Source organism: Caretta caretta, chromosome 3 (assembly GCF_965140235.1).
Source record: "Caretta caretta isolate rCarCar2 chromosome 3, rCarCar1.hap1, whole genome shotgun sequence".
NCBI lineage: Eukaryota > Metazoa > Chordata > Testudines > Cheloniidae > Caretta > Caretta caretta.
In genome coordinates, this window is record NC_134208.1 from 148,227,165 (window position 1) to 148,247,158 (window position 19,994).

At 40.8% G+C, this 19,994-nt stretch overlaps 1 protein-coding gene across 6 annotated transcripts in view; it reads left to right on the forward strand.

Moving 5' to 3' along the window:
* LTBP1 (latent transforming growth factor beta binding protein 1) overlaps positions 1-19,994 on the forward strand; it is a 379,724-nt gene that overhangs the window by 112,939 nt on the left and 246,791 nt on the right. For all 6 annotated transcript variants that reach the window (XM_048843595.2, XM_075127005.1, XM_048843599.2 and 3 more), the window contains exon 4: positions 6,949-7,124. In XM_048843595.2, coding sequence (XP_048699552.1) covers positions 6,949-7,124 — 176 coding nt within the window. The remainder of the gene's footprint in view (positions 1-6,948; positions 7,125-19,994) is intronic.

Genomic DNA, 19,994 nt, shown 5'->3' on the forward strand with positions numbered 1-19,994 from the left:
ATAGTACATTAGCTTTGAGGAGGGATTTATTTAGAGGCAGTAAACAAATGAGACTTAAGAGTTTGTGAATAGGAAGACTGAGTAAGAGGGTGTCAAAAGAGATGAGGAGAAGGGGAGAGAAGAAAGGTCATAAAATACGTTCTTCGAGTACGTGTCAGTGTGGATCCCACTGTTAGGTGCGCATGCACCTCATGCACACAAGATTGGATTTTTTTTTTTTGAATAGCAGTGTCCAATGGGGCTGTGCATGCACCCTCCACCACCTAATGCTCACATAGAGTGTGGAGCAGCTGCCACCCTGCCTCAGTTTCCTCTTCCCATGCCTGGCAGCAAGACTGAACCCAGCAAGGGTTGAACCTGCTAATGCTACTGAGCTCAAACCCATCCCTTTTTAACTAGTTTAGTAAAGAAAACCTATCTTCACCTTCCTTATTCTTTCTTTTCTTAATTTGGACATTCTAAAGGAAAAGACACAACAACCCTCTTTCAGTGGGGTAAGGTGCCTGGTTCCTACTGCCAGGACAGTCTTTAAATTCTTAGGGTACAAAAAGTGACTGAACCACAATGGACTCATCCCCCCTGGGCAACCAGCATAGTTGATACCTACTCTGCCTGGGGGAGAGTCTCATCCCAGATAAATATTTGGTGTGTAAATCCTTCTCCTCAAGGACTTGCAAGTCAAGGGATGCACTTATCTAGAAGAGATCCTTCAGGAGTACAGGGGAAGAGGCTTCTATTCCCAATATTTCTTTATCCCAAAGAAGAAAGGGGTGTGTGTGTGTGGGGGGGGGCTATCTTGAACAAATACATATGCCACTTTAGAAGAAGACTCCATTACTTCACCTCTGCAGGCTCAAGACTGGTTCATGGCTCTTGACTAGTGAGATGCATACCTCCACATAACCAATCACTTGTCCCACTGGAAGCACTTGAGAATTCACAGTGTGGTCAAAGCATTACCACTACAAGGTGTTTGCACCCAAACTCTCCCCAGTACTGTTGGTCTTTCTGAAATGCCTAGCCGTGGTAATAGCCCACCTGAGAAGGCAGGGAATTCACATCTGTCCCTACTTAGGTGCCTGCTTCTCGTCCCTCTGCCTGGATGCTGTCAAATTCTGCCATCAGAAGAGGGTGATCCCTGTTCATCCTTCGTCTCCTGTGAGTCAGCAGCAGCCTAATGGATTTCCTGTGTGGGCAGTCAATGACCAATCACAAATGGTTATTGCACAGATCCATCACAGAATCGATGTTCCATCATTTGTGAGGATAAAGTCAAGTGTCAGAGCTACTGGTCCAGAGGAGGCCTGAGTACAGGACTGTTACCAGATACTTTCCTTTTGCATTGGAACAAAGGCCTACTCTCTGCGTTTCTACCAGTTTCCCTAATTCCCAGGATAATTTCCAAGATCAAAAGAGACAAAGCCATGATCATTCTCATAGCTCTGACAGAGACAATTTTGGCCGATAGAGCTGCTGCAGATGTCCCATCAGCCTCTTATGCAGCTCCCAGACTACCTAGACCCGTCTCACAGTACCACAGCCTGATACTCCATCCAGACCTAGAGTCACTGCACCTGACGGTATGACAGTTGGCTGGTTAAGTACCATGGCTAGAGACTGCTCCCAGCACATCCAGGAAATCCTGAATCAGAGAAGGAAAACATCTACCAGAAGGACGTACTCATCTGAATGGAAGAGGTTCTTGATATGGGGACATACCAGGTCCAGGGTTTGCTACTGAAGATCCAAGACTTTTAGTTACATTTAAAACAAGCCAGCCTGTTGTTCAGCTGCAATGATGTTCACTTCACAGCAGTCTGATTTTGCCATCCAGCTGTCATGCTTGGTTTCCTCTCTTTCCATGGTATCAAAGTTTCTCAAATGGCTATTGCTCGCTTAACCACCTGTTAGAGAACCATCTTCTGCCTGGGACCTCAGTATAGTCCTGCAGCTCAAGGAGTCTCCCTTCAAATCTCTCTGAATGTTCCTTATATGACATAAGCTTTCTAGGAAGTGTACAGATGCCACACTTCCTGTACACTGTTTATTCAGTTTTTGGTCTTCTGGTACACACTTCCTGCTGGGGCGGAAACAAGCCAAGGAAAGGGCAGTTGCAGGCTTCAGCCACACAGAGTGGTAGAAAGTTGTTTCCTGTTATATTCACAATAAAAGGTTTATCCTGATAGTGATCTGCTTTGCCAGTAAGGGCATGTCTACATTTACAGCACTGTAGTGCTCCGTGTGAAGATGCTACCTCCCATCAACATAGCACTGTTTACTTTGAGGGATTAGGTCAGTATAACTTCACTGCTTGGGGTTTGGATTTTCTACAGCCCTGAGCAATGTACTTAAATTGACATAAGTTCATAGTGTAGAGCAGGGCTAGGATACTGTGTGTGACCAGAAGTGGAAGGCACAGCATGCAGGAAGATCCAGAGGGAGGTAACATTGAAATGTCTGCTACAGAGCCTGTGCAACTTCGTGTAACTGCCCCACCAGCCCTGAGAATCAGCGGAAATGCTGAATGCAGCGATTTCAGCTGTATATGAAGGCCATAGGGGCAACTAACTGGAGGAGGAGCAAAAGATTGCTCTTCTCTTAATGGTGAGAGGTACAGAATCCCTAAATGTACACAATGCATTCCATACAGAGGTAGTGGGGAAAGAGAGGAAAGCTTTGCAGAAATAATGAAAATGTTTTGAGGATCATTGTATTCCTAGTAAAATGTTACTTGAGAGAGAGAGCGCTGTTTTGGATGAGAACACAGAATGAAAGAAAAGCAACGGAGGAGTTTGTTACAGACTTAAAACTAAAAAGTCAGTTGTGCGAATATGGAATATTAAAACTCTCTGATTTAAAGACCAGATTGTCCTGGGGTATAACAATAAAAGTGTCTGTGAATGGTTACTAAGGGAGATGGATTTGACACTAGAAAGGGCAATATGTATTTTCCAAGCAGCAAAAAGCACAAATAAAAAGCCTAGAGAAAGGCATAGAGCATTTGACTGTGAGTACGATAGCTAAACCAGGAAGGGAAAAGTTAACAGAAATTAAATTGGCCAAAGACCAAAACCTGGAAAGCAGGAAACAATTCCAGGAATGTGGCAACCATTCTGAGTATAGGAAATGCCCTGCATTCTGGCAAATATGTAGAAATAGTTATAAACCCAACCATTATGCTAAAAGGTGCAGAGAAGGCAAAAAAGTGCACGTATTAATTGCAGAAAGGTTTCCTCAAGTGAAGAGCAAGAGCTATTTTTAAGCACAATAACAGAGGAGACTGAAAATGCAAAAGATCGACTAATTAAAATGTGAACAAATGGCACATGTATGACATACAAGATAGACACTGAGGCACAAGTAAACATAACAACAGAAACTGACAGATGTAAGGAGCATAAAAAAGCGGAAGAGGCAAAAGTGTCTGTGAAAGACTATAATGGAGCAACAATTCTAGTATTGGGAGAGTGCACATCGACTGTTAAAGATAAACGGAAATTGATAAAACAAGAGTTTGTGGTGGTACACAGAGGCAAGCAACCAGTCTTGGGTTTACACATGCTTGAGGTGCTTAGTCTTGTTAAGAGGATGTATACAAGAGAGAGTCAGAAAGACAACAAAGAACTAGATATGAAAGTATTAATGGCATCATATGAAGATGTAATCACAGGAAATGTTTGCCTCCCAATAACTTATAAGACTCCAGGAGTATTTCACTGTACAATGATCTGGATGCTGGACAGTCTAGCAGGTGTGAAAGTGTACATTGATGACATCATAATTTGGGGCAATACAGCCTTTGGGCATTTGGGAGAGACAAGGTGGGTGAGGTAATTTCTTTTATTGGACCAACTTCTTACAAGCTCTGTTTAGTTCGAAAGCTTGTCTTTTTCACCAGCAGAAGTTGGTCCAATAAAAGATATTACCTCACCCACCTTGTCTCACTAATATCCTGGATCCAGCATGGCTACAACAACACTGCAAACATTGAACATCTAGGATGACTGAAGAGAGATTGCAAGAGGTAATAACCTTAAAATGAAAAGGTCAAATGTCAGTTTCAAAATAACATAGTTGACATAAGGAATGACCTCCAAAAGACTTTTACCTGATGAATCAAAGAGTCTTGCAAAACTGAACATATGGAGACCTGAAGATAAAAAGGGAAGTTAGAGGCTGTAGGCATGTTGAATTGTGTCAACAAATTCATACCTAAGACAACTGCTTCATAAGGGCATTGAATGGGCATGGATACCAGGTCTTGAAAAAGAGTTCAGTAATTTAAAGGACATTCTGTCATTCGCTCTAGTGCTGCAAGTTTTGAGCCACTGAAAGACCTCAAACTCTCCACAGCTGCCTTCAAAGGAACGTTGGGAACAGTATTATTACAGTGTCATGGAACTAATTAGCTGTCAGCATGTGGGCTTTGACAGCCACAGAGAAGATGTATACACTAATTGTAAAATTGACACTAGGTCTGGGATATGGGTGTACAAGATTTCACAACTTTCTCTCTGGTTGTAGCTTCAATGCAGAAACTGATCACAAACCACTGATTGCAATACAGAAAAAAGGACTTGGAGAAGCAGCACTAAGGATGCAGTAACTACTTTTATAAGTACAGAAGTATGTCGTCAGCCTGGAGTTCCTACCTGGATGCCACTTAGTAATGGTAGACACACCTTCAAGAGCATGTGCTCCATCTGACAATACACAATCTGATATCTGGATCAATCAGTGAACATACAGCATGACACTTTTATCATATTCACATGTATCTCCAGGCATATGGCATGAATTGGAGACAGAAGCAGCTAAAGACGAAACGCTGCAAGCAGTGATACAAATGATACATAAAGGTGGGGACAAAATTAATACTTCCCAACTGCCTGTTCCCGCTATAAAAATGAGCTTTCAGCGATCTCAGGAGTCCTCTTGAAGGGGACCTAGATCGTGGTTCCCACAGTGATGTGAAGGAAAACATTGGAACAAATACATGAAGGGGACCTAGGAATGACTAAATCAAAAAGAGAGCTAGAGATGTTGTATTCTGGCCACAAATAAATATTGACACTGAAGAAATGGCGAGCAGGTTGGAATATGTCAGAAGTACAGAGAATCTTAGCAGAAAGAACTAGTGATATTGCATAAAAATCTTGCAGCTCCATGGGAAAAAGTAGGAGTTGACATGTTTAACCTGGAAGACATAATCACCTGGTTACAATGGACCGACTTGACCGCTTTCCTGGAAATAGTCATGCTTGACGACACCACAGCAGCAACAGTTGTAGGCACATTAAATCTGTATTTGCATGTCATGAAATTCCAAAAACAATAATAATGGACAACAGACCACAGTTCAAAAATAGGGAATTTCTGGACTTTGCTAAAATGTACAACATTCATCATAAGACATCTAGTCCCAGATAACTTCAAGCCAATGGATTCATTGAATGTGGAGTATGTATAGTGAAGAACTTGCTCAAAAAAGCACTGGATGCAAGACCAAGATCCATCTTTAGTACCACTCAGTTATAGAGCTACATTGCTGAAATGTGGAAATCATCTGCTAAACTTTACAACAGATGTCTAAATACTTGAGTACCAGATATGGGACAAAAAGAAAGGAGTAATAGTGAGGAAATGAGTGGGAAAGTACAGTCAAGGGAGAAAGATCCCTTGCACAGTTAAAAAACAAAGACTTGGTGAGAATTTGGAAAGATGGGCACTGGTCAGTCAACTCTACAGTGATCAAAGAAGCTTACCTCTCTCATACTCAGTGATCATAGATGAAGGCAAAATTTTTTGAAGGGATTGTAACCATCTGACAACTTGGGCGAAACAGATGAAGTGAAAACAGACATACAAGGTGAAAACACTTCATCAGAGGCAGGAAGAAAGCCAAGTAGCAGCCTGTAAGCATGGTGTGACCCTGGTGAAGCCGAGAGTAAGATTCCGGCTCTGGTGCTGGCTAAAGTGGCTTGGGGCTATAAGCAAAGAAGTTGTCCCATTTTTTGGTTCCTGCTGCCTTCAGAGAAGCAGGTCTTTGTACATTCCTTGCAAATAAACAAGATGCATCAAAGAATTTACCAGACTTCTTCATAAATTTCTGCTCCCAGTTGGGACATCCCTGGGGCCCTGAGCTTTGACTAGCTGCTTGGGTCAAAAAGGGGTAATAATAATAATTACAAAAATACCTCCTTTAAAACGCACTTAAATGGTAAAGATTTTCACTGTTAATTCAAATTAAAAAGGAGGGCTCACTGAATATATTTCTTTCTTTCTTTTTGATAGTGGACTAGTCATTCTGGGCCAAATTTAGACTTGGTTTAAGTAGAGAGGTCCATTAAAGAGGTTAAAAATGTGTAAAGTGATTGTAAACCTAAATGCTTTAGCTCATAAGCCAACCACTAACTGACCAAGGAAGAAACTTCCCTAATGAGCAAGTTATTTCATTATTTCTTGTATCTTTAGCTGAAGTACTTGGTACCACTCATTGTAGGAAACAAGAGAATGGCCGAGATGCATTTCTACTTGTCTGAACCAATCTGGAAATTCCTACGTTCTAACAAAATTGAGTTCTGACTTGGAGTTCTGAGGAGAGATCCCCTCCTCAGCTATATATATTTTTTGGTAATCTGTTAAATGATGTCACTACTTAGTAGGAATATCATAAGACAGTCTCCACAAGTTTAATAGATCCCCTTTGTAGGATGAGCTATAGACTGACAAGGCCAGGAGACTGCTAGAGGCGTGACCAGGTAGAATGAATAGAAACTCAGTTGCTATGTTTCAAAGCCAAAGACTTTTTTAATCCAATAAGTTTTCCAAACTTTATTTTAAGACCTTAAAATGAGTACAGATGCGTTATCAATAGTTTCCTCTGTGTGTGTGTGTTTGCTTGTATGGTTAATTTATTAATTTCACCTTTTTGTTTTCCTTAAACAGAATGATACCACTTTCATCTCAGACTTTGATGATGAATCTTCATCATGGCCAGACACAAGAATATGTGATCAAACCCAAATATTATCCAGCAAAGAAAGTGATTTCAGGAGAACAATCCGCTGAGGATTCATTGCCTCTAAGAATGGGCCAGAATCAACTTGCATCACCTTTCCATTGTGAGTAAAACTGTAAACAGATAGCATAGAGAAAACATAGTTTCAAATCTTGGAAATATTTTGTATGATGTCTGGATGGATCTTACATGTCAAAACAGATAAGTCAAAATAATAAAAAACAAGATATTTTTCATACAAACAAGACGGTCAATATTTAGTATGGTTTCCTGTTTGTAAAAAAAAAATTGAACCTGACTCACATTTAGAATTATGTAATGCTATTTCCACATCATGGCTTCTTTTCAGATAAAAAATGCTCTGTGAACTCTGCTAGATTTAGATATAACAGAGAGTATAGCCAATATAAACTGACAGATCCCTTCCTCCAATCTTCTATTCAGAACACACTTCTTGAGAAGCTGGCACTCAGGATTGCATTCTGATCAGTGACTTTTTTTTAATGTTTAATTTATTACATTTTATGTACTTTTGCACAATAAGAAGAGTTTTTAGTTAAAAGAAAAGGAGTACTTGTGGCACCTTAGAGACTAACCAATTTGTTTGAGCATGAGCTTTCGTGAGCTACAGCTCGATGAAGTGAGCTGTAGCTCACAAAAGCTCATGCTCAAATAAATTGGTTAGTCTCTAAGGTGCCACAAGTACTCCTTTTCTTTTTGCGAATACAGACTAACACGGCTGTTACTCTGAAACCTGTCAGTTTTTAGTTAGTTTTCGTAAAGAATGGTTGTATAGATGCCCAGCTTGTTGCCTTGGTTCATGTCTCATCATGTGGGCAGCTCAAGGACAAGCTTGGTCTTAAAAGGTGGAGAATGTGATTAATTATGAGTTAGGCATTACAAAGTGTCTACTGGCTTGATCTGAAGAAATGTTCTGCGCGTTAAAAGGTCATGCAGTCGATTTGAGGAAGTAAGGTGTTTATCTTCTATTCCTAACAAACTTTTTCTGCCTAAACTTGATTTCAGTATATGTTAATGGTTGTGTATTATGGTAGAGAGAAACAGTTTTCTGCTGTGAATTTAGAAAGAAGTAGCCTCACACTAGTGAGAGTAGCTGAAAAGCTGTGAATATAGCTTCTGTCATAAATATAAAGGGAAGGGTAAACCCCTTTGAAATCCCTCCTGGCCAGGGGAAAGCTCCTCTCACCTGTAAAGGGTTAAGAAGCTAAAGGTAACCTCGCTGGCACCTGACCAAAATGACCAATGAGGAGACAAGATACTTTCAAAAGCTGGGAGGAGGGAGAGAAACAAAGGGTCTGTGTGTCTGTCTATATTCTGTCTTTGCCGGGGATAGACCAGGAATGGAGTCTTAGAACTTTTAGTAAGTAATCTAGCTAGGTACGTGTTAGATTATGATTTCTTTAAATGGCTGAGAAAAGAATTGTGCTGAATAGAATAACTATTTCTGTCTGTGTATCTTTTTTGTAACTTAAGGTTTTGTCTAGAGGGGTTCTCTGTTTTTTAATCTAATTACCCTGTAAGATATCTACCATCCTGATTTTACAGGGGGGATTTCTTTATTTCTATTTACTTCTATTTTTATTAAAAGTCTTCTTGTAAGAAAACTGAATGCTTTTTCATTGTTCTCAGATCCAAGGGTTTGGGTCTGTGGTCACCTATGCAAATTGGTGAGGCTTTTTATCCAACATTTCCCAGGAAAGGGGGGGTGCAAGTGTTGGGAGGATTGTTCATTGTTCTTAAGATCCAAGGGTCTGGGTCTGTAGTCACCTAGGCAAATTGGTGAGGCTTTTTACCAAACCTTGTCCAGGAAGTGGGGTGCAAGGTTTTGGGAAGTATTTTGGAGGGAAAGACGCGTCCAAACAGCTCTTCCCCAGTAACCAGTATTAGTTTGGTGGTGGTAGCGGCCAATCCAAGGACAACGGGTGGAATATTTTGTACCTTGGGGAAGTTTTGACCTAAGCTGGTAAAGATAAGCTTAGGAGGTTTTTCATGCAGGTCCCCACATCTGTACCCTAGAGTTCAGAGTGGGGGAGGAACCTTGACAGCTTCCATATGCAGTTATCTGTTTATTTCACTACTCTATAAATCCATTTTAGTTTGTTTAGATGTTTATATTTAGATGCAAACAAAAAAAAAGCATATCCACAGTTTTGGGTGCACTGACAATTAATTAAAATCTCAAGCCACACAAGAGTAACCACACAGCAACATAATAAACAACATTGAAATTAACATAACCAGCTAATAATTCAAAGCAACAAAATAAACTACCCACAAAACCCTATACCCTCACCTTTTCTCATATGATAGTCAGTCAGATTGGCAATATCAGGTGATGGTTTCTGAAATCTTATATTATTGTTCTATATTATTAGCAGCAGAAGTTTCCAAACCATGTAAGATCTTGATAATTGTCATAGATGTAAAATGAGCCATATTGAATAATTTTTCACAAAAGTTTATGAGCATTTCCTAGTGGAACATTACTCCTTAATATCTCTGAGATGGAGGTGTTTGGTTTGTCTTCCCACTTTCAGAGCCTTCAGAGTTCTAGATTTACTAAAGAGTGCAAAGAATGAAACAGGTGGCTTTTGAGTAGTTATTGCTGCATTTGGAAGCATGCTAAAACTTTTTAAAAAATTCTCTAAATTCTGCTGAGGAGTTATATGAATGCCATGCCAATGGAGCTTGAAAACTCAGTGAGCTCTCAAGATTATGCTGCTTGTATATTAAACTTTAATGCTGGGTGTCTCCCTATCGACCCCTCCAGGATCTGGAGTGAGCAGCGCTCCATCCTTCCTCTGAGATAAAACCCTTCTGCTGCTGCTAACCAATGCACTTAGTCCTGTAGCTCAAATGGTGGCACTAGATGCTGAAAGTTCCTGGTTCAAACCCTATTGATGATATGTGATGGAATGGTTATTACAGTTGCACTTAGCAGAATTTTTTTTTAGTCTTTCCCCTTTAAATGTAATTTTCTAGATTTCTTTAAAAACCCTATGTTAAAAGAACATTATTTATGTTGTGAAATCAAGTACACAAAAGTAGGAAATGACAGATTTGGGGTTGCCTGCATAATCTTAATTTGCCCCCCTCATGTGTATGCATTATAGTTCAGTCTTTAATTACATGATCACATACGATTTTTTCTACAGGACTGTAGTGGGGTGGTCATCCCACGCCAGCCCTGGGAGAGGGCTGGGGCCAAGAGCCAATAAGAAAAGGCTGGGGGGCAGCCAATCAGAGCCAGGCTGGGCCCTATAAAAGAGCTGCCGGGCCAGAAGGCTGTCAGTCTCACTCCAGCCCTGGAGTAAGAAGGGCCTAGCTGCCTGGGAGCAAAGGGTACCTGAAGCAGGGCTGGGGAAGGGCAAGAGAAGCTGGGAAGTTCCAGCCCAGCAACTCCCCAAGCTGAGGCCTTGTTTAAGGCCTAAGCAGGTACCGGAGCCGCAGAGGTGCAGCCTGGAGATAGGCAGAGGCAGCTGGTCCAACCCCCTTGCCAATGATGTGCAGCCATTACAGACTGCAGTTTTCCCCAGTGAAAGGGGGCTAGTCTGACAGTAGCCACAGAGGCAAGGTGGACTTAGGGGGTTGGAGGTTCCCCCGGCAACTCCCCAAGCTGAGGCCTTGTTTAAGGCCTAAGCAGGTACCGGAGCCGCAGAGGTGCAGCCTGGAGATAGGCAGAGGCAGCTGGTCCAACCCCCTTGCCAATGATGTGTGGCCATTACAGACTGCAGTTTTCCTCAGTGAAAGGGGGCTAGTCTGACAGTAGCCACTGAGGCAAGGTGGACTTAGGGGGTTGGGGCTTCCCCTGGGAGGGGAGACCCAGAGTGTGGGGGTACTGCTGTGGGCAGAACCCCAGGGAAAGGGGCACCAGGGTCCGGGAGGGACATGGGACCTGAGGCAGGAGAGACACCGGCCAGCAGGGGGCAATCCGAGGGCTGGAAAAGAGCAAATTCCCGGACTGACCAGCAGGAGGTTCCATGGCGGTGAGTGTGCGATCTGCTGCAAGGACACTGTCCTTATTCAGTGCAAAGGATGGTAAATAAGGGGGCAGAATTAAAGTTTCTCAAGCAACTATAAATATGGCATTTCCTAACTTTCAAAAGCTTGACTTTACAAGCTAAATAATGCTTTTTAACATATTTTTTAAGTAATTAGGTCTTTTTCATTTAAGTATATATAATTAGAATATTGTAGTTTGAAATGATCATACTGTAAGCCAGCTCCCTTGCTCTCTTCTCTCTAATAAGTTAGATACTTAAATTATTGCAATTGAACCATGGGTGTCTCCAAGCACAAGAGGCAAATAGGGCACAGTGAGAATCAGGGAGTTCAGAGCCTCCTCAAACAAATGGATATAGCTGATGGTGAGCTGATTGACACCCTACCTGGAAAGGGGATACAAATATGATTCAGCACCAATAGGGAAACTGATAAAATCCAGTGGATTTCTACAGTCTTTGGATATAGCTATTGAGGGGGAAATAGCTTCCAAGCTGAAATGGATAGTTACATAGCCCACCCAGCATGGGTGAACTATACACCAAAAATGTTTAGATCAGACCCACAGGTGAGGCCATGCATGTGGCCTGCTTTATGGGAGCTCTCCACAAGCCAATAGGTAATACCAAGAGAGCACATTGGTTCCAGGAAAGTACATATCCTCACAGATGAACTGTCATTTGCCTGAACGTTGAAATCCCCAGGGATAAAAAATGATCAGAGATTCCAGTGGTAACATTAGCACCAACTTAGAAAACTCACCTGTGAAATTCCCCATTTAGCCCCATTTATAAACCAGCAAACAAATAAAACTTATAGAAATTCAGATAGGACTTATTGCAAAAAAAATTGCATTGAACTTTACTCTTTTAAAACAGCTATTAAATAAATATACACTAGCCAGCATGAGTTGAACTTGAATTCTATAAATATTAGTGCTGGGATGATGGGTTCTATAAATTAAATGCTACAAAGAAGTATAGACTAGAGGGACTCTGTGCTATCTTTTAAATCCATGAATGTATAAATGATGATGAAGTAACTCCTGAACAAAATGTACTCTGCTCCTGGCATTACTGTCAGCAAAATTATTGTGAAAATTACTTACTAGACATACCATTTGCCAGTAATAGGGAGTCTTCAGATTCATGCTATTTGCAAATTAGAAGATACAAAAAAAGGGATAATCAAGGCAGATTTCCACAGGTATTTTTTTAAATGGTGCTTTCGACAAAGTTGCAAAATCTTTTGTTGGGACTGGCCCAACGCAGAATCAGGGAGCATAATCAATTGCCTGATTGTCCTTCCTGTGCTGCGCTGAGTAGAACTCAGAAGGAAAAAGATGTCCTCAGCTTTCCACAGGGGCGCACATAATACTCACTCCTAGCTCTGGATGGACCAAGATATTATACTTTAGACTCAGACACTTTCTTGGATGGAAAAGCTCTTTTAGGCTATATTTAGAGGTTTTAGGTTCCTTTTGAGTCCTTTCCAGTTGGATTTATGGCCACACTAAAGTCAGTGGGATTTTGCCATTGACTTCAGCGGGGCCAGGATATGACGCATGGTAACTAATGCACCAGTCTTAACAAGTGGAGAGAGACAAAGATAATTTCGGTGAAAAATTTACTCAACACTTTTCCAGTGCTGAAGCCTATGCTCCCTTGGGACCTTAATCTCATTCTCTCCACCCTCATGAAGCCACCCTTTGAACCACTGGTGGTATGCTCCCTCTCCCACCTCTCAGTGAAAGTGGTGTTCTTAGGAGCCATTACTTCGTCCAGACGACTCAGTGAACTCACAGCCATGATGGCGGACACCCCCCCCACACACTTGATATTCCACAAGAACGAGGTGTCCTTATGGCTGCACCCTAAATTCCTTCCAAAAGTGGTGTCTGAGTTCCACCTCAATCATTCTATCCACCAGCTGGTTTTCCACCCCAAGCCACGCACCTCCTCCACTGACAGGGCCTTGCACTCCCTCGACATTGGTTGCACGCTAGCATTCTACCTCCACAGGACTCAACTATTTTGAAAATCGCCAAAACTATTTATGACCATTGCTGATCAGTCAAAGGGCAAAGCTCTCTTGTCCCAGTGAATCTCCAAATGGGTCTCGGGGTGCATCCGTGAATGCTACAAATGATCCAACATACTCCCGCCTGACAGTCACAAAGCACTCTATACGGGTGCAGGCTGCCACCTCAGCCTCACTGGCTGATGTGTCCTGGCAGGACATGTGTTGAACAGTGGTGTGGCGATCTGTCCACAGATTCACAACATACTATGCCATCGTACAAGCAGCAGCTATAGATCAGCCATGGACCAGGCCGTACTGCAGACCGCACTTCCATTGGCATCCTCACATGGACTGTCTGCACTGATCACTGCTCATGAGTCATCCATGTGGGCAATAGGGTCTATCACTTTAAGAAGGGGAGGTTTTTTACCTGTATTTGGAGGTTCTTTGAGCTGTGTGGACCCCACTACCCTGCCATCCCCTCTGCTTTGGACTGGATTCTATAATGGTAAGAGGGAAACTGGAGAGGTGTTGACTCGCACTACCTCTTCTACTCTCAGCTGAGAGCAGAAGGAGACGCACAACACACGTGTGGGTCAATGAACACTGCTACGAAATACTTATGGACGCAGGTGCATAGCGTCCATGTACACCCATGTGTAGAACACCCATCTTGAAGAACCTCCAGTTACAGGTATGTAACATAGTCTTTCCAGGAATGGCCTTCAATTGTATGATGCATTATCTGGGTCCCAATTTGAGACTGCTCGGGCCAGATTCTCAGAAGTGTTGAGAATTCAACTCTCCAGCTGAAATCAAGGGGAGTAGTGGATGGTCAGCACCTCCAAAATATCAGTCCTTTGCTCTCAAAATAGCCATGCAGTCATTGTGACTTCCAAAGTTAGTGGATACTTTTGCAGATTTTGGCCTTAATCTTTGTGTGCCAGACTTTCTCATCTGTAAAATGGGGATACTAATACTTCCATATTTAAAAGGGGTGTTCTGTAGATAAATTAATTTGTTTGTTTGAGGCACTGAGCTATGCTGATGAGCTCAATAGGAAAAACCCATGAAGAAATAAAAAAAAATCCTTATTTAGTTCAGGATGTAAAGCAACCAAGGCTTGGGAGCCACACAATGAATGAGGAGGATAAAAATAAATATGGAACAGCTGCCTGATTAATTAAGTCCTGTCCATTTTGTGAACTCATTGAGGCAAGGGTCCTGTGGAAAAAATAGTATGGGATCATGTAATTAAAGACTGTGTCAATGTATGAGGGAACATGGACAAGCTTTATTTTGGCATTTCCTAATTTTTGAGAACTTATCTTCACATTCTGAATATCGTTCCTAATGTCACTTTTTTGTGCTTTAATTAAAATTGCAAACTATATGTAGTCAGGAATCAGTATCTTGCTTATCTAATCTATTTTCATGCCAATCACTGTGCTATATAAGCACCATGCTATTACTTCATCCATCATTAAAATGCAACTACTTCTGGGATACTTCTGCAACTACTTGGAAACCTTTGATCAATAGTGCAAAACAACAGAATCTAGAACAGTAGCCAGAATGTAACTATCTAACTGAAATTTAGACAGGCTTTTGCATTATCTTTAAAATCATATGATTAATTAAATAGAAAAACACAAATTGATTTCATTATATAGTCATCCCTCAAATATGCATAGATATCTCCTGTAGCTTTGTATGGAAGTTGCACATGCATCAGAATATTAATGTGAAAATCATAAAACAGTCATTCTTTATTAATTACTGGTGCACATAATTGTTTAGTGTTTATGGCACCTGTTTGCACTGTGGCTTTTAAAATATAAGGACTATTTATTATTGTGAGAAACATATAGCAAGACTTGGAATTCTGTTAAGTATAGAAGACTTTTGGTTAAAATTTTGCCATAAAAATATATTTAATGCCTATGAAATTTTAATTTGGATAAGTTCTTCTTTAAACCTCAGGCCTTCTGCTATATGTGCCCATGCTGTTTCACTGAAGACTTCATAGGTTGTTCTGGGGGTGGGGAGAAGGTGCTGTTTTGAAATTCCATTTTACACTATTTTTGTGAAACTGGATCATGGTCTCCATTGCATGACACATGCTAATTACACCATTCCTTGTCAATAAGTGTGGGAAAACAGTTGTGGGTACATGAGGTGTTCTAATAATAAAAAAGGCTTTCACAGATACGACGTTCAGTGTCTGAAATATGTCTGTGTGATGAAACATTATAGTGCAATTCTATTTTAGCTATTCAATATGTGTTGACTTTGGGGAAAATCTCAAACAGAAGCAAGTCTCAGTGCACTGAATATCCTCTTTTTCCTTCTCTTTTGATGTTTCACTTTAAAACATTGCATAAATAGCAAAATAATTCTTCCATTTGCTTGGCTTAACCAGTGAGACATTTCCCCCAAGAGACGCATAGGGCTACATCTTAATGTCTTTTCTAAAGAAAACTCTCCTCAAAGATTTTAGGTCAGACTGGGGCAACACCAGTTTGACGATGCAGTAACTAAGCAGATAAGCATGTGCTTTTTTATTTAAAAAAATAGTTGCTTTTGTAACAGGTACTATTAAAATTAATTTAAATATACTGAAGTATTCAACAATACAAGAGTAATGTTTGTAAAGTTCTTTGAAATCCTTGGAGCATTATATGAATGCATCTATACAAGTGCAAATAATTATTTTAATAACAATACTAAATCTTTAATAACAAAAATGAAAAACATCTATAATAATATGTGATATGGGGAAAATATATTTACCAGATTCTCTAAACTTAGGGTAGAAATGTGGCAGGTAGAAATAACTCAAAAAGAGAAATGGGGTATAAGGACAGGGTCAGCATGCAAGCACTGCAGACACAGTTTGAGATTTTCTCTTAATGTACTGGAATTGCTAGCATTTCATTAATATCCTTATCAAACTACTTTCACAGATTTATGGGAATGTTGAGGCTTAGTCAGCAAATGAAAACTTGCCAAAAAAAAAAAAGTATTTACCAATTTGAATGTTCAAAAAAAAACCCCTCATGATCATGAATTCAGTAATGACAGCAGATCCAAATTCTAGGCTCGGGTTCCCTCTTCATAGAAATTAATTTTAAGTTGCATACACACACCCAAATGGATGAACAACTATGAACCTTTTAAAATACGGAAGCTGAAATTAATGAACGGTAGGCAAATACAGTTAGCGTCTACCCTTTGATTCTCTAACAATACAAGCATATATATTAAAGATTCTGGTCTACTTAATGTGGCTTTGATAACTACAAGGAATGGCACTGTTTACCATTTCAATACTCTTCTGTGTCCTTAAGGGTTGCCTCCAGGTCACCCAGCCTGCTGGTTGCTTAACCCTTACTACCTCCGCATCTCAACAGGTTTTTTAAAAAAGAAAGAGGGAAGAGAATACAAGGATCTTAACATCAGGATGATTGTTATAGAAGTCTTAAATACCCAGAATTAGTAGGAATTTTGTAAATAGATAGGAAATCTGGCTTCGCTCATAAGGAATTGAAAATAATCTTCTAGTGTTCGTTTTCTCTTTCAGGCCTGAGTGATGTTACTAACAGGCTATGTGTACACAGGGATGAAACCTTCAGTGACCTGGGTCAGCTGACATGGACTCAGGCGCTGGGACTGAAAAATTGCTGTGTAGACGTTTGGGCTCGGGCTGGAGCTCAAGCTCTGGGACCCTGTGAGAGTGGAGGGTCTCAGAGCTCGGTCTGCAACTGGTGACTGAACGTCTACACAGCAGTTCGTAGGCCCGCAGCCCAAGCCAGCTGATCAAGGCCAGCCGCGGCTGCGCTGCGCGTCCTTTATCCCTGTGTAGACGTATCGTCAATGACAAAGAATTACTGCAGGAGAACGGCCTGGAAGCAGCTCTTTATACCCAGTGAGACTAAGATTTCAGTATCTGTGACATATTTATTTATTTTGGGATTTTACGCTAATTTTTTTTTTACCAGTCCTTGGCTTTTTTTCCTGTGTTAAATGAGATGATTTTAATGGAGATTCAGTATATGGAGAGGACTGAATATATTCACAAGTTATCTCCCTGATCACCTGTGCTTTGATGGCTCATCCACATATGTCACTGTTTACAGTATGTTGACTTTCTTAGTACTTTTCGGTTGCTACCTTTCAGTAAATGTAATGTTACATTAATGTGCTTTGTAATCTCATATGCAGTTCCTCTTTATTTCACTTACTTCCTGGAAGTGGTGGACAATTTAGTGCATTACACCTTACATTGAGTATACTATTGAGGTAAGTAATTTACCGAGAAGAAATCTGTTGATATAAAGAGACACTCAGACCTCTGAAAATGAACGCAAACCTTTCTAAATGATGATTGTAAAATATGGAATAGCTGTAAAAAATCTTTTCTCTTGTGGATTTCTAAATGAATTAAAAAAAACCCAAAATTACAAAGAGAAGAATTCTGAAATGGACACTACAGTGCTTAGGGGTATGGCAACACTGCATTGATGCACAGTATCGCTATGTATGAAAATAAAGTCAGAAATCATATTTACTATTGCTCTTCTACTTCTGCTACTGCTCTTTATTCTGCTACTGACCATGGGCACTGGTGCAACCTGAAGGATGTGGGGGAGTTGGTACAGGTTCAGTCATATCCTAAGAGTATTAGCGTCTCTATACACCACTCTGAAGTTTAATCATCTAATGTATCAGGGCCTAATTCAAAGCCCATTGAAGTCAGTGGAAAGGTTTCTATTAGGTCAGTGGGTTTTGGATCAGGCCCTTACACAAAGACATAAAGATGATGATGACCATAATAATCTGCTTTCATCCATCCTTGGACCACCTGAATCCTGTTACATGTGAGTCTGTGTGGAAAGTTGTTGAGTTCAACAACTGATCACACATTCTTGATGTTTGTTGCATCTTTGTGTTTTATTCTAGCCCTCAGTGCAAATCCCTATTTGGGACGTTGGGTAAAAACAACAATGCCACTCTGCATCTGTGATGACCAATAAATAATGCTGCTTTCTGTCCTGTAGCTTTGAAAAGATAATCTGGTCCCAAGTTTCGATTTACTGATTTGGGACCCCTATAAACATTAACCTGAGGAGTTATGGTATAATTTGATTTAAAAAAAAAAAAAAAAAAAAAAAGATAGACAAGACAAAGCAGAATTGAAACCATTTTGTTAGTCACCACATTCCACATTATTGCTTCAGTTCATTATTTGGGCCACTGCTTTTTGCTGGAATGCCCTGAAGCTGGTTGCCAGGAAACAATAACAGTATTGCTCACACTCCTGTTAGGCATATTTTTACATTGTTTTAAACATGGAAAAATGGCCATCGTCCAAAATCCTCTGTCTGAGGATGTTGCACAGAGACTTGATGGTAGTAAAATATACAAGGCAGAAGAAGAGGTGATTCATAAAAACCATTTGACAGAGACCCCAGTTTCCTAACCCAGTCATGATCATTCATATACTACACGCTTACGCAGATGAACAAAATCAGTTACAATTATTGTGCACTCCTCTGACTCAGACCAAAAGGTGGTGTCTGTCTCAGAGAGAGGGAATGCTTTATCCACAAAAGACCTCTGGTGCAGAGGTGTATAATATAGTTATGAATTTCTTGAAAAACCACTACAGACAGCACTTGTGCCTGCATGTGTAGCAGCTACTTTTATGGTATATGGAGTAATGCTCATCACTGTGTAGGAGGGAAGGGCAGGATCAAACCTTTAACATTGTGGAATGAAGAAACTTTTTCAGAACCTGGCTGGGGTAATGAAAAAAGATTACTTGGACAGAACCACTTTTGCTACAGTGAACTATTTAACCAAGATATGTTGTGTACTTTCTACTTTATCCTAATTCAATATTAACTACGAAAACTGAAGTGCAGACTTTTTTTATAAATGGGCCAGACATGTTGCCATGTGTAAGATTGCTTGTTTAATGTAATCAACACAAGTTGTTTATTGTATGCCCCTCTCTCATCTCCCATCCCATGGCCGTGGAATGAGGGACAGATTGTTGTGGTGTTACCCAGTGGGAATCCCCAGCTCTGAGGGTCTGAAGAGAACCTCTTTCCAAAGATCTTTTTCTCTCCACCTCAGGAGTACAGAGCCTCCTCCCTAACTCTCCTACTCTCTCCCCTCTCTTTCTTTTGTATTACAGGGAGACGAAGGAAGAAAGAGAGACCAATAAATAAATAAAAATAAAGAAAAGAGCAAGGGCAGAAGTAAGAAGTCTGAGAGCTCTGCTTCATACTGGAGGGGAAAAATGAAAGGCAGAGCACCCAGTACTATGGCCAAACTATAGAGAGAGCAGAGCAGCCATTCTGTCACACTGTCTGAAGGAAGCTGGATTAGCGTGATCAGAAGAGAATGGGCTCCCCCGACAGGAGCCTCTGCAGCTTTAGCATGCTGCCTGCCTGTTCTCTGCTTGTAGCCTTGCTCCACAGCATAGCCCGTGGGAGAAGTGGAGCTGAGAAGAGAATTTGTGAGAGTGAAAAGGGGAGATCATATGTGGAGCTGGAGAGATTTAAATAAAGAAGGCAGTAGAGCTTGTGAGAACAGAATAATGAAGGGAGATGTAAAGATGTGGAGAGAAGAAGCGAGTGAGGAAAAAGGGGGAGGTTAATGGAGATGAGTACAGGAGGCGTGACTAGAGGTGGCAGGAGTTATATGTGGAGGTAGCCTGAGTTGTCATAATGGTGACTATGAGCAAATATTGGAGAAATACAGGAGCACAGGTAATAATGGCAGCACTGAAATTAAGAATGACACTGTGAGAAGGAAGCTATTAAGGCCTCAGTTCTGTCACCCTTGCTTTAAGTTATTACCTTGCTCTGTGAGTCGTCGCATTGGCTTGAGTATGGATGACCGAACTGGGCTTTAGATA